The 14,591-nt window shown below is 42.0% G+C and overlaps 1 protein-coding gene across 1 annotated transcript in view; it reads left to right on the top strand.

Moving 5' to 3' along the window:
• The window catches only part of THSD4 (thrombospondin type 1 domain containing 4), a 688,190-nt gene that overhangs the window by 627,469 nt on the left and 46,130 nt on the right, over positions 1–14,591 (top strand). The window contains exons 9-10 of the mRNA XM_023552873.2: positions 9,961–10,136; positions 13,394–13,490. Of these exons, the coding sequence (XP_023408641.2) occupies positions 9,961–10,136; positions 13,394–13,490 (273 nt within the window). The remainder of the gene's footprint in view (positions 1–9,960; positions 10,137–13,393; positions 13,491–14,591) is intronic.

Raw genomic sequence — 14,591 nt, 5'->3', positions numbered from 1 at the left:
TCAAGGATGGAATAAAAAAATTCATAGAATCCAATGAGAATGAAAACACTTCCTATCAGAACCTTTGGAACACAGGTAAAGCAGTGCTCAGAGAGGTCAGTTTATATCAATAAATGCACACATATAAAAAGACCAAAAGGACAAAATCAAAGAATTATCCCTACAACTTGAGCAAATAGAAACAGAACAACAAAAGAAACCTCAGGCAGCAGAAGAAAGCAAATAATAAAAATTAAAGCAGAGTTAAATGAAATAGAGAACAGAAAAACAATTGAAAGAGTTAACAAGACCAAAAGCTGATTCTCTGAAAAAATTAACAAAATTGATAAACCATTGACCAAACTGACAAAAGAAAAACAGGAGAGGAAGCAAATAAATAAGAAATGAGATGGGTGATATTACAACAGACCCAACTGAAATTAAAAGAATCATATCAGATTACTATGAAAAATTGTATTCTAACAAATTTGAAAACCTAGAAGAAATGGATGAATTTCTAGAAACACACTACCTACCTAAACTAACACAAACAGAGGTAGAACAACTAAATAAACCCATAACAAAAGAGATTAAAAAGGTAATTTAAAAAACTCCAACAAAAAAAAGCCCTGGCCCTGATGGCTTCACTGCAGAGTTCTACCAAACTTTCAGAGGAAAGTTAACACCACTGCTACTAAAGGTGTTTCAGAGCATAGAAAAGGACGGAATACTCCCAAACTCATTCTATGAAGCCAGCATATCCCTGGTTCCAAAACCAGGTAAAGACACCACAAAAAAGAAAATTACAGACCTATATCCCTCATGAACATAGATGCAAAAATCCTCAACAAAATTCTAGCCAATAGAATTCAACAACATGTCAAAAAAATAATTCACCATGACCAAGTGGGTTTCATACCAGGTATGCAGGGATGGTTCAACATTAGAAAAACAATTAATGTAATCCATCATATAAATAAAACAAAAGACAGAAACAACATGATCTTATCAATTGATGCAGAAAAGGTATTTTACAAAGCAAAATAGGAATAGAAGGAAAATTCCCCAACATAATAAAGGGCATTTATACAAAGCCGACAGCCAACATCATCCTAAATGGAGAGAGTCTGAAAGCATTTCCCTTGAGATCGGGAACCAGCCAAGGATGCCCTTTATTACCATTCTTAGTCATCATTGTGCTGGAGGTCCTAGTCAGAGCAATTAGGCTAGATAAAGAAATAAAGGGCATCCAGATTGGTAAGGAAGAAGGAAAAGTATCTCTATTTGCAGATGACACGATCTTATGCACAGAAAATGCTAAAGAATCCTCAAGAAATCTACTGAAGCTAATAGAAGAGTTCAGCAGAGTCTCAGGTTATAAGATAAACATACAAAAATCAGCTGGATTCCTCTACACCAATAAAAAGAACATCAAAGAGGAAATCATCAAGTCAATACCATTTTTAGTATCCCCCAAGAAGATAAAATACTTAGGAATAAATTTACCAGAAATGTAAAAGACCTATACGAAGAAAACTACAAGACTCTACTGCAAGAAACCAAAAGAGACCTACATAAGTGGAAAAACGTACCTTGCTCATGGATAGGAAGACTTAGCATTATAAAAATGTCGATTCTACTGAAAGCTATCTGATCCAAATTCCAATGATATTTTTTTAAAGAGATGGAGAAACAAATCACCAACTTTATATGGAAAGGGAAGAGGCCCGAATAAGTAAAGCATTACTGAAAAAGAACAACAAAGTGGGAGGCCTCACATTACCTGACTTTAGAACCTATTATACCGCCACAGTAGTCAAAACAGCCTGGTACTGGTACAAAAAGAGATACATAGACCAATGGAACAGAATTGAGAATCCAGACATAAATCCATCCACATATGAGCCAGCTGATATTTGACAAAGGCCCAAAGTCTGTTCAACGGGGAAAGGACAGTCTCTTTAACAAATGTTGCTGGCATAACTGGATATCCATCTGCAAAAAAATGGAACAAGACCTGTACCTCACACCATGCACAAAAACTAACTCAAAATGGATCAAAGACGTAAATATAAAATCTAAATAAAGATCATGGAAGAAAAAATAGGAACAATGCCTAGCACATGGCATAAGCAGTATACGAAACTAATAATGCAGAAAAGAAACTCCTAAAAATCAAACACCTCTGCTCATCCAAAGACTTCACCAAAAGAGTAAAAAGATTACCTACAGACTGGGAAAAAGTTTTTAGCTATGACATTTCCAATCAGCATGTGATCTCTAAAATCTACATGATACTGCAAAAACTCAACTACAAAAAGACAACCCAACTGAAAAATGGGCAAAGGATATGAACAGGCACTTCACTAAAGAAGACATTCAGGTAGCTAACAGATAAATGAGAATATGCTCACGATCATTAGCCATTAGATAAATGCAAATCAAAACTACAATGAGATTCCATCTCACTCCAGCAAGGCTGGCATTAATCCAAAAAACACAAAATAATAAATGTTGGAGAGGTTGTGGAGAGACTGGAACACTTATACACTGCTGGTGGGAATGTAAAATGGTTCAACCACTTTGGAAATCAATTTGGCGCTTCCTTAAAAAACTAGAAATAGAACTACCATACGATCCAGCAATCCCACTCCTTGGACTATGTCCTAGAGAAATAAGAGCCTTTACAGAAACAGATCTGTGCACATCCATGTTCATTGCAGCACTGTTTAGGATAGCAAAAAGATGGAAGTAACTGAGGTGGTTATCAGTGGATGAATGGATAAATAAACTATGGTATACTCACACAATGGAATAGTACACATCGATAAAGAACAATGATGAATCTGTGAAACATTTCATAACATGGAGGAATCTGGAAGGCATTATGCTGAGTGAGATTAATCAGTTGCAAAAGGACAAATATTGTATAAGACCACTATTATAAGAACTCAAGAAATAGTTTAAACAGAGAAGAGAATATTCTTTGATGGTTAGGAGGTGGGGGAGGCAGGGAGGGAGGGAGAGGGGTTTTCACTAATTAGATAGTAGATAAGTATTTTAGGTGAAGGGAAAGACACGCAATACAGGCGAGGTCAGTACAACTGGACTAAACCAAAAGCAAAGAAGTTTCGTGAATAAACTCAGTGCTTTGAAGGCCGGCGTAGCAGGGATGGGTGTTTGGGGACCATGGTTTCAGGGAACATCTAAGTCAATTGGCATAATAAATCTATTAAGAAAACATTCTGCATCCCTCTTTGGAGAGTGGTGTCTGGGGTCTTAAACGCTAGCAAGCAGCCATCTAAAAGATGTATCAATTGGTCTCAACCCACCTGGAGCAAAGGCGAATGAAGAACACCAAAGATACAAGGTAATTATGACCCCAAGAGACAGAAAGGGCCACATAAACCAGAGACTACATCAGCCTGACACCAGAAGAAATAGATGGTGCCTGGCTATAACCAATGACTGCCCTGACAGAGAGCGGGAGAGCAGTGGGATGCAGACCCCAAATTCTCATAAAAAAGACCAGACTTAATGGTCTGACTGAGACTAGAAGAACCCCGGGGCTCATGGTCCCCAGACCTTCTGTCAGCCCAGGACAGGAGCCATTCCCAAAGCGAACTCTTCAGACAGGGCTTGGACTGAACAATGGGATAGAAAATGATACTGGTGAAGAATGAGCTTCTTGGATCAGGTAGACACATGAGACTATGTGGGCAGCTCCTGTCTGAAGAGGAGATGAGAGGGCAGAGGGGGTCAGAAACTGGCCAAATGGACAGGAAAATAGAGAGTGGAGGGAAGGAATGTGCTGTCTCATTAGAGGGAGAGCAACTAGGAGTATATAGCAAGGTGTATATAAATTTTTGTATGAGAGACTGACTTGATTTGTAAACTTTCACTTGAAGCACAATAAAAATTAAAAATAAATAAATGCAAAAAAAGATACATTAAAAAAAAAAAATTCCTCATATTGACATAGCTATGAGGTTGCCTTTCAAACAGACTTTGCCAAACCTTGACCTTCAGTGAACACACCCTCCAGCAAGAGCCATGAGCCACCTGCACCTTTTTGTGAGGTGGTTCTGGACACCATTAATAGCCCTGGAACTGTTTACAGGCACACAAATTGCCAAGGCAGCTGTTTTCGATATGCAAGGCCAGGTGGTGGCTAGTTTTGGAGCTCTTTCAGAAGCTAACTCATGGGCATGTGGAATCAGGGCCACATTTGCTAAATATCTGAAATGGCTTTTTCATTCTTTGCTCTTGTGTGGTTAAAGATACATCTAAACCTCTCGAGGGGAATCAGAGAATGCATGGGTACAAATACGCAGGTCAGTCCTAACTTTATTTCCCGGGGAGGTCCTTGCAGCTCTCACCTATACAGTATTTCAGATGGTTCTTTATGGACTTTTTGATATCTAGATAATAACCTCTTATACAAGATTGTCATTAAGAGCAATAAAATCGTAGCCAGAAGCTACCTTAAATCTGAGCTTTTGAAGCTCTGAGTGGGGTTTTAAAGAGAAGCTATAAAAACAGAAAACATGTATACCCCCTCGGAAGTGTTTCTACTTACACCATGTCCTTTATAGTAATTAGAATGTTGTAAGCTTTAAAGAAAGGCAATACATGCATATGGTTAAAAAATTCTTAACGATCGTGAAAAGATATAAAATGGAAAATAAATGTCTCCCTTCCTATTTCCCATCCCAACCTAACCTCCAGTCTTTGTCTCCAAATGTTAACAGATATTTTACTATCCTTCTCTAAAAAATTTTGTACATGTACCTGTACATATGTATACATACACACGTATATATACATAGACACATATATACGTGTATATGCATATGCTTTTATTAAAAAGTATTGTCTTAGTTATCTAGTGCTGCTAAAACAGAAATGCTACAAGCAGATGGCTTAAACAAAGAGAATTTTATTCTCTCACAGTCCAGTAGGCTACAAGTCCAAATTCAGGGGGTCAGCTCTAAGGGGAGGCTTTCTCTCTCCATAACTCTGGAGGAAGGTCCTTGTCATCAATCTTCTCCTGGTCTAAGAGCTTCTCCGCTCCCGGTGCTGTCTTCTTGATGGTATGAGGTCCCCTAACTCTGCTTGCTTCCCTTTTATCTCTTGTAAGATAAAAGGTAGTGCAGGCCACACCCCAGGGAAACTCCCTTTACATCGGATCAGGGATGTGACCTGAGCAAGAGTGTTGCATCCCACCCTAATCCTCTTTAACCACAGGCAGAGATTATAATTTATAACTCATAGGAAAATCGCAAAATGGAAGACAACCACACAATACTGGGAATCATGGCCTAACCAAGCTGACACATATCTTGGGGGGACACAATTCAATCTATGACAAGTATACACAAATGGGATCATACCAAGGATGCTGTTCTGCACCCTTGTTTTGTTTAAAAATATATCATGGCAATCTTTCCATACCCGCAGACCTGTTGCATTCTTTTTAGGGCCACATGGTATTCCGTTGTGTAAATGTTTAGTAAGACTATTTAATCAATCCTTGTCACGGACTGAATTGTGTCCCCAAAAAATGTTTGTCAACTTGACTAACTCATAATTCTCAGTGTTGTGTGATTGTCCACTATTTTGTCACCTGATGTGATTTTTCTCTGTGTTGTAAATCCTGTCTCTATGATGTTGATGAGATGGGGTTAGCAGCAGTTATGTTAATGAGGCAGGACTCAGTCTACAAGATTAGGTTGTGTTTTAACTCAGTCTTTCTAGAAGTGAGCAGAGAGACAGGGGACATCATACCAGCAAGAAAGAAGAGCCAGGAGTAGAGCACATCCTTTGGACCCAGGGTCCCTGCACTGAGCAGCTCCTCGAATGGGGAAAATGGATGACAAGGACCTTCCTCCAGAGCCGACAGAGAGAGAAAGCCTTCCCCCGGAACTGGCACCCTGAATTCAAACATCTAGCCTCCTAGACTGTGAGAGAATAAATTTCTCTTTGTTAAAACCATCTACTTGTGGTATTTCTGTTACAGCAGTGCTAGATAACTAAGACAGTTCTCTACTGATGGACATTTAGGTTGTTTTTAGTTTTTCTTTAAAACAATTCTGCAGAGACTATCCTTGTTACAAACACATTTGTGTATTTATAGGAGCGTATCTCTCCAGTAGTTTTCTAGAAGTAGAATTCTTGGGTCGAAGTGTGTGGGCATATAAAGTTTTAACAGTGTAAACAAGCTGCCTCCAGTATAGTTAAGTCAATTTGTACTCCTACCAACAGTGGCACTGGTGTTTGCTTACTCCCACCCCTGTCGATATCGTTAATTTTTTTTTAATTTTTTGCAAATCCGATGGGTCAAAAATAATGCTTTGTTGTTTTGATTTGCATTTCTTTAATTATAAGTGAGACTGAGCATCTTTTCATTGGCTTATGGAATATTTGGAAACCCTGGTGGTGTAGTGGTTAAGTGCTATGGCTGCTAACCAAAGGGTCAGCAGTTCAAATTCACCAGGCACTCCTTGGAGACTCTATGGGGCAGTTTTACTCTGTCCTATAGGGTCGCTATGAGTTGGGATCGACTCGACGGCCCTGGGTTTGGTTTTTGGTTTATGGAATATTTGTGCTTGGTTTTCTGTGAATTGCCTGTTTATCATCTTTGTGTTTGTCTTTCTCTACTATATATTGTTTCATTCAGCACTACTTACTGAGTTTCTACTATGTGACGAACACTATGCTATAATGTGTTATTTTATATAGCAGTAGAGCTATAATGGTGAGGAAGCACCAGGTCTTTGCCCTTTTGGATCTTACAGTGTACTGGGAAACAACCAGTAATCAAATAATGCCCTCGACGGTTCTATTTACAGACTAAGTGCTTTGAAGGAAAGGGTCTAGCATCTCTGACAGCATGTGACAGAGAAGACAGGGATGGACTGGGGTATGTAGGGAAACTGCCATGGGGAAGCTGACATCTAAAGGATAAATATGATTTGGGGTTGAGGGAGAATTTCTGGCAAAGGGAACAGCATTGTGAAGGCAACATGATGTATTAGATGAGCTAAAAGAAGACTGGGGAGTGGAGCACAGTGACACAAGATAATCCTAAACTGTATCACCCAGGACCCCTGCCCCACTGTTGTTTGGGGTGTGGAGATTCCCTAGAACCATAGAAAACCACTGGAGGATTTTGAGCCATAAACCGAACCAAAAAAAAATGTAGGAGGTGATCAAATCTGCATTCTGAAAAGATCACTCTGACTGAAAAGAAGAGAAGTGGGAAGACCAGTGACACTCAAGTGAAAGGTCCCTAGGTGGCGTAAGTGGTTTGCGGTCAGCTGCTAACCTAAAAGTGGGTTCAAACCCACCCAGAGGCTCTGTGGAAGAAAGGCCTGGCGAACTACTTCTGTGAAGATTACAGCAAGAAAACCCTATGGAGCAGTTCTATTCTGTAACACATGGGGAATAGACTCGACTGCAATAGGCTTGGAGGGATTTTTTTTTTTTTTTAGTCCAAGTGAGACCGGATGGTAGCCTGACCCTGGATTATGGCAGTGGATGTGAGGAGAAGCAGATGGGTTCAAGAAATACAGAGGAGGTAAAATAAAATCAAATGATGAATTGGATATAGGGGATAAGGAAGGGAGGAGATGTCTAGAGTGATTGCTGATTATATGAATGGGGGTGCCATTTACTGAGATAAGAAACACTGAAAGAGATCAGGGATGAGTTCAGTCTTAGAAAAGATGTCCAAGTGAAGCTGTCAAGTAAGCAATTAGATACAAAAGTCTGGGGCTAGAGGAAAAGTCTGGACTGGAAACAAATTTGGAAGTCATTGGCATATAGTAGTTGAAGCCATGGGTGTAGATGAAATTGCCCATAAAAGGAGGAAGATATCTGAAGCAGGTTTACTATTAATCCTCAAGGAACTCTAATATTGAATGGCTGAGTAGAGATAGATGAGGCAGAAAAAGGACAGAGAGATGGGTAGCCTGAGAGCAGGAGGAAAGCAAGCCACGTATGGAGTCCCAGAAGCCAGTGGAAGAGTGTTTCAAACAGAATGGAGTGGTCAGTAGGACCAAATTCTTCTGAGACATTTAGTAAGAGAAGGCCTGGAAAATGCCCATTGGATTTAGCAACATGGCGGTCTTGGTGACATCAGTGAGAACTGGTTCAATGGAATGATGGGGGCAGGAGCCAGATTGGAGATGGCTAAAGAATGAGTGGGAAGTGAGGAAAGTGAGGAGAGGGGACACTCTATGAACATTCTCAGGAAGTGTGGTTTTTGATAGAGAACGGCCAAAATTTTAGGTGGCCGTACATGTTCTTCCCCATCTCCATCCTTGACCCTTCTTTGTCACCCAATAAGCTGAACTGATTTTATAACTCAGTATTCAAAGCGCCACAGATGTGCTCTCCCAGTAGCCATGCCAACCAGCCAGGCAGGCAGGGCCATCTGCAGGGCGAGGCCACTTCGAGACTGGAGGCTCTTCCTCCCCTTCCTGCAGCATTTACCTCAGCAGGCCTGGTCTCTGAAAAAACTCATTGTAGAAACACTGCTGAAAATGGATTTAAGGAGGGAAAAAAAAGAGTTCTTATATTTTAGATACTCAAAAGAGTCTGGGGTTTGAATAGTGAGACAAGATATCAGCCTTGAGTTGATAATTGTTGAAGCCGGGTGATGCATACATGGAGGTTCATTATGCTAGTCTCACTACTTCTGTTTAGGTATAAATCTTCCCATAATAAATCGTAAAATGATACATTTTGGAATTCTGTAAAGTGAAGGTACAAAATGCCTCTGGCATCACAGGGTCTCTGTGCTACGTGGCACTTAAAACAGGTTGTCTTCTGAACCATATCAGCTACGGGCTTGTGGGTTTCAAGGAGCCCAGTGTTTAATGGCTGAAAGTCTGCTCTCAGATACGGCCCTTTCTTCTCCCATTAACCCTTACACCTTGTTCCTTCCCCATCTTCTCCTCTCCGACCTCCCTCCTGAGTGAGGGGCTCCAAATCACATGTCACTTAACCAGCTTCATGAACTTAAACAAGTTTCCTCATGTTGCTGAACCACCCTCTGAAAAATGGGGATAATAACATCTACTTAGCAATGTTGTTGTGAGAATTAATTCTGATGACGTACGCGGAAGCCTCTAAGGCAGGTCACAGCCTCAAATGCCCACAGAAGACAGGAAGGCAAAATAAATGGGTGACACTGCCCAGGTCAAAGAAAATCGTGTGGCCCTCTTGGTTCATCTCTAGCTTTGCCGCTTTTCATAGAGATACAAGTAGAGAGAATTACAAGAGAATTTCTGTTCTATGAGAAAAATAACAATGCAAGCATGATAATAAAGGGTAACTGAGGGTTAGCCTCCGTGTTGGGGAATGATAGGGAGTGGTGGGGATTGGGGCAAACTGGAGCACACAGGCCTCATCTACAGGGGCCACGAGGGAATGTGGAGCCAATGTTCACAATGTCTTCCTGTTTTACGAGAGAAGCTAGAACTCTAAATTTTTATGTGAAATCTCCCAATTATTAAATTTGCGCTCAATTACGTTAAAAAAAAAAAAATCACAAAGGCCAGAGTAAGCCCATCTTTGGGCCAAAATCAGCTCATGGGCTGCCAGTATGCAACCTCTCACCTAGGTAACGGTATATAATATAAATTAGTTTCCCTCTACCCCCACCCCATATCATCCTCCTCTTTCTCCCCTCCCTTCCCATTTTCTGAATGCTTCTCTCCTACCCGCCCCCACCCTCCGTTTCTATGCCGAGTCCAAGTGGTGGAAGGAGTTGGAGTGGGTTGAAGATGTGATTACACATGAGGAGATGTGATCCAGCTTGCCTGATCGTATCCTGGTGCCTAGATCAGTGCCTGGAGCATAGTGGACACCAACAAGAAATTGATGAATGAATAAGCCAGCAACTGGGGGAGTCAGTTCAGTTTTTTGTGCAGATTCTGGGCTTTACCCAAGGAACTGTCTCATTTTTCTTAACAGCCTTGCGAAGTCGCTCTGGTCGATCCATCATCAACGGGAACTGGGCAATTGACCGGCCTGGGAAATACGAGGGCGGAGGGACAATGTTCACCTACAAGCGTCCAAATGAGATTTCGAGCACTGCAGGAGAGTCCTTTTTGGCAGAAGGTCCCACTAATGAGATCTTGGATGTCTACGTAAGTTTGGATGCTTTTGGACGATTCTCTGGATTTTGTATCTTGTTGTTTCTAAGGATCATGCTCAGAACAAATAGGCCACAAACCATTGTCAGTGCTTAATAAAATCATCTGAGCAGAGCCTGTTTGAAAAAAATTGTTTGAGGTGCCCCTTAAATGCTTGGCATTAGTCTTTGCCATTTACCTCTGAATGTACCTAACCTCACAGAAGTCTTAAACTCTACCAGATGCTTATTACTTTCAGATTTTATTGACCCTGTAAAACCAATTTTACTTGTTGAACCAAATCAGAGGCAAAACATGTCCTTTATTTCATGAGGGTTGGATCTCCTCCACGCCCTTTCCTCCTAGTGCTAATTTGGCATGTTTTCTTTTCATGGCAAAAGAAGACAAATACCTAAAGCAAGACAAGACTGCTCACGGTTCCCAGCCCTCTTCGAACTCTATTAAAGCAAATGAAGAAACGAGAACTCCAGAGTGTTCCAGATGACACAGCACAGCTTAGAGTAACAAGTTAGAGGTTGACTAGAAATTCCCAGCCTCACAGAAAAAGGAACTTTGACTTATTTTACAAGAAACTAAAATATTAAGGTGCCCAAGAGTTAAAAATGCTCCTTATTTTTAAAAAGAAGCCACTAGCATCCAGATCTTCTTAAAAGATCAGAACATAAAAGGTGACAAGAAATAAAAGGTCAAAATAACTTTTTGATGAAAAGAATGAGCTCACCCGTAAATAACACATACTATCACTGTCCCCAGAGCCACGCTGGTCCCCCTATATTTGTTGTGTCAGACTTTTATAAATATTACTAATTGCATTGTCTTTACTTCTCCAACTATAGAGTTACATGTTTATTTCTCTTGGGCTTAGTGGCTCGTGGACTAGAAATTATAAAGGAAGCCTTGTCGTAGTTAATTTTGGATATAGTTTTTGACTGTCCAGTTGGTTGACTCTGGCTAAATTTCTAATGGCATCAGGGAAAAACTCGGGTTCTTAAAGACCCACTGTGGGTGGTCTAGGATATGGTGGCCAACAGTAATTTCATAAATAGGACAAGGTTTACACTGCCAAGTGCTCACGCAGAAGAGGCAAGGAGAGGGAAAGGAGGGTTTCTGGCCTCAGACCAGCCAAGTGGCAGATGATGTGAAAAGAGGATTAGGGGTAGGCAGCAGGAACCTGAGGTCACACCACTGCGTAGTACCTCAGGGGTGCTGTGGTGACCACCAACCGTCCTCAGCCCCAACAGCTTGGTATTGGTTCCCAGGATGCAAGCAGCCCAGTGGGTCTCATGTCTGCCTGCCTTTGGGTAATGTATAGAATGTCGGCCCCATTTCACAAGTAGGGAATGGGTTCAAGATTATGGCATGAATGGGAAGAATAGACACTCTCAGGAGCCAAGCAGGACTTACTCGTGCAGGAGTGACTCAGAGAGAGACCCTTGTCACTAGAAAGGACCTAAGTAAGAGATGAGCTGTGATTCTAACTCCCTCCTTCTCCAGATGAAGAAATCAGAAATGGTGGGATTAAGGGACTTGCTCCAAGTTACACAGCTGGTAACAGAAGAGACAAAAATATCACAGCTGTGCTTTGACAGTGTCTCCTTGCCTGGCTCAGAGTTACATTCCAGATTCTCAGTCCCTTGCCCCACTTAGCTACACCCTGCTTGCTACCAGGAAGACTTGGGCCCAAGGGACCCTGACTCATAACAACCCCATGTGTATGAGAATAGAACTTTGCTCCATAGGGTTTTCAATGGCTGATTTTTCTGAAGTAGATTGCCAGGCCTTTCTTCCAAGCCAGTTCTGGGTAGACTCAAACTTCCAAGCTTTCGTTTAGCAACCGAGTTCAGTAACCATTTGCACCACCCAGAGACTCCTCACAGCCAATAACCCACTGCTGCCTCATCGATTTCAACCCATAGCGACCGTAAAGGACAGAGTAGAACTGCCCTGTAGGGTTTCCAAGGCTGTAAATCTTTACGGAAGCAGACTGCCACATCTCTCTCCCACAGAGTGGCTGGTGGGTTTGAACTCCCGACATTTTGGTTAACAGCCGATCTCTTTAACCACTGCGTCACCAGGGCTCGCTTTCACAGCCAGTAATTTAAAAAACCCCAAACCTGTTGCCATCGAGTCAATTCCAATTCATAGTGACCCTATAGGACAGAGTAGAACTGCCCCATAGGGTTTCCAGGGAGCAGTTGGTGGATTTGAACTGCTGACTTTTTGGTTAGCAGCCAAGCCCTTAACCACTGTACCACCAGGGCTCCTTCACAGCCAGTAGGGAGGAGTTATTTGCTGGGCCAAGCTGATTTTGCTTTTTTTTTGTCTCAGTGTTCAGCAACTTCCACAGCCCTATGCAGCTTCTTGCCTGCTGTCATGTTTTTGTCTTTGATTCCTGAAAGAATATGACCTAGGGAGCCTTAACTCCCCTTCCTTCTATTTTCCTGACTTCATCTCTGTGGTTCTGAAGCTTTCCACGGATGAGAGTGGGGAGGGTCCCAGAGAGCTGACCAGGGAGAGAGTTGAGGGGAGACTCCTTGAGCCAGCATCACAGGTCAGGTGGAGAACTTTGAAGGAACTGAAGGATGCCAGTTGGCTCTGCCAAACAGGGCTGGTCCTTTGTATGAACCCATCTTACCACCCACTGTTCAAACCAGTTCTTCTGTACTGTAAACGTGTTTATCTATTTTGGACATTTTGAGAGCCCTGAGCAAAATCTAAGCTCTAAATCTCACCTAGGATAGTTGTGAGCCAACACAAAGGTTCTGCTACCATTTCTCCCTTCTTCCTATTTTCAATTTACAAAATCTTGACTTTTCACCTCTTCTGATTCTCTCCAAGATTAAATACTTGTTTCAAAAGCAAATCACAAGTCATCTAGAAGTAACTTTTGTTTAATTTGTCACAGGTTCACCAACATTACTACATGTGAATCAACCCGCTCACTTATAGATTAAAACAAAACAGAACCGTTAACGTCGAGTCAGCTCCAACTCATAGGGACCCCAAGTGCATCAGAGTAGAACTGTGCTCTATAGGGTTTTCAATGGCTAGCTTTTTGGAAGGCCTTTCTTTCAAGGTGCCTCCAGGTGGACTTGAACCCCCAGCCTTTCAGTTATCAGCCGAGAGTAGTAACTGTTTGCATCACCGACAGGCCATTTATAGATAGTGCCACTTGTACCATGAAACCAAAGCCAGCAGAAAAGAGGACTGTGATGTGCTGAGTGCACTGACTTTGACCTTTGTGTCCACAGATGATACACCAGCAGCCTAACCCAGGAGTCCACTATGAGTACGTCATCATGGGGACCAATGCCATCAACCCACAGGTGCCACCTCACAGGAGACCAGGTAAAATCCCTTGTCTTAATTCCAAGCACTCTGTGTCGTTTCCTTTTAAAGTCCTCTCTCTCCTTCTGCATCTGTCTCTCAGCCAACAAAGAGAAAACCCACAGAAATGTATTTCAAAGTCAGTGGGCCTTGCTATCAGGGTACGCTTCTCCGTTTGAGCCATCACTGGCAAGAGTGTTTCATTCGCCTGATTTGAACATGAAGTGAACATGCTGGATCTGTCTTTCCAGTTCAGCATTTTGAAATGTGTTATACTAGCCTCCTGTTAGGAGCCCTGGTGGTGCAAAGGTTTAGTGCTCAGCTGCTAACAGAAAGGTTGGCAGTTTGAACCCACCCAGTGACATCATGGGAGAAAGACCTGGTGATCTGCTCCTGTAAAGATTATAGCCTAGAAAACCCCGTGGGGCAGTTCAACTCTGTCACATGGGGTCGCTGAATCAACTCAATGGCACCCAATAACAACAACGGTCTCCTATTCCTGCTGTAACAACTTACCTCAAGTTAGTGACTTACAACACAAATTTATTATGTTACAGTTCTAGAGGTCAGAGTTCAAAACGGGTTTCACTGGGCAGAAATCAAGGTGTTGGCAGGGCTGCACTCCTTCCAAGGCTTTAGGGGAGAATTCGTTTCCTCGCTTTTCCAGCTTCTAGAGCCTGCCTGCATTCCTTGGTTCATGGCCCCTTCTCCCATCTTTACATCTCTCTCTGACACTAACCCTCTTCTTTCATTGTCATCTCTCCTTCTCTCATTCTCCTACCCCCTTCTTTTAAGGGCTTTTGTGATTACACTGAGCCCACCCAGATAATCCAACCTGATCTCTCCTTCTCAAGATTTTTAACTTAATCATATCTACAACATCCCTTTTGCCTTATAAGGTAATATTCACAGGTTCCAGGGATTAAGAGATGAGCATCAGTGGGGGCCATTATTCTGTCTACCATATGCCTCTTCTTGTGGTCCTCTTTTTACTTCTGTTAATAATCCTCTGACCAACAGGGAAAGAGTAATGAGGTCCCATGTAACGATCACCTTGGGACTTCAGGGTAGGCTCTGCTTAGAGACAGTGGAGGCACTTTTGCTTGGTTGCCGCTGCATGTG

Source organism: Loxodonta africana, chromosome 13 (genome assembly GCF_030014295.1).
Source record: "Loxodonta africana isolate mLoxAfr1 chromosome 13, mLoxAfr1.hap2, whole genome shotgun sequence".
Taxonomy (NCBI): domain Eukaryota; kingdom Metazoa; phylum Chordata; class Mammalia; order Proboscidea; family Elephantidae; genus Loxodonta; species Loxodonta africana.
This window is presented reverse-complemented; position numbering and strand designations above follow the sequence as displayed.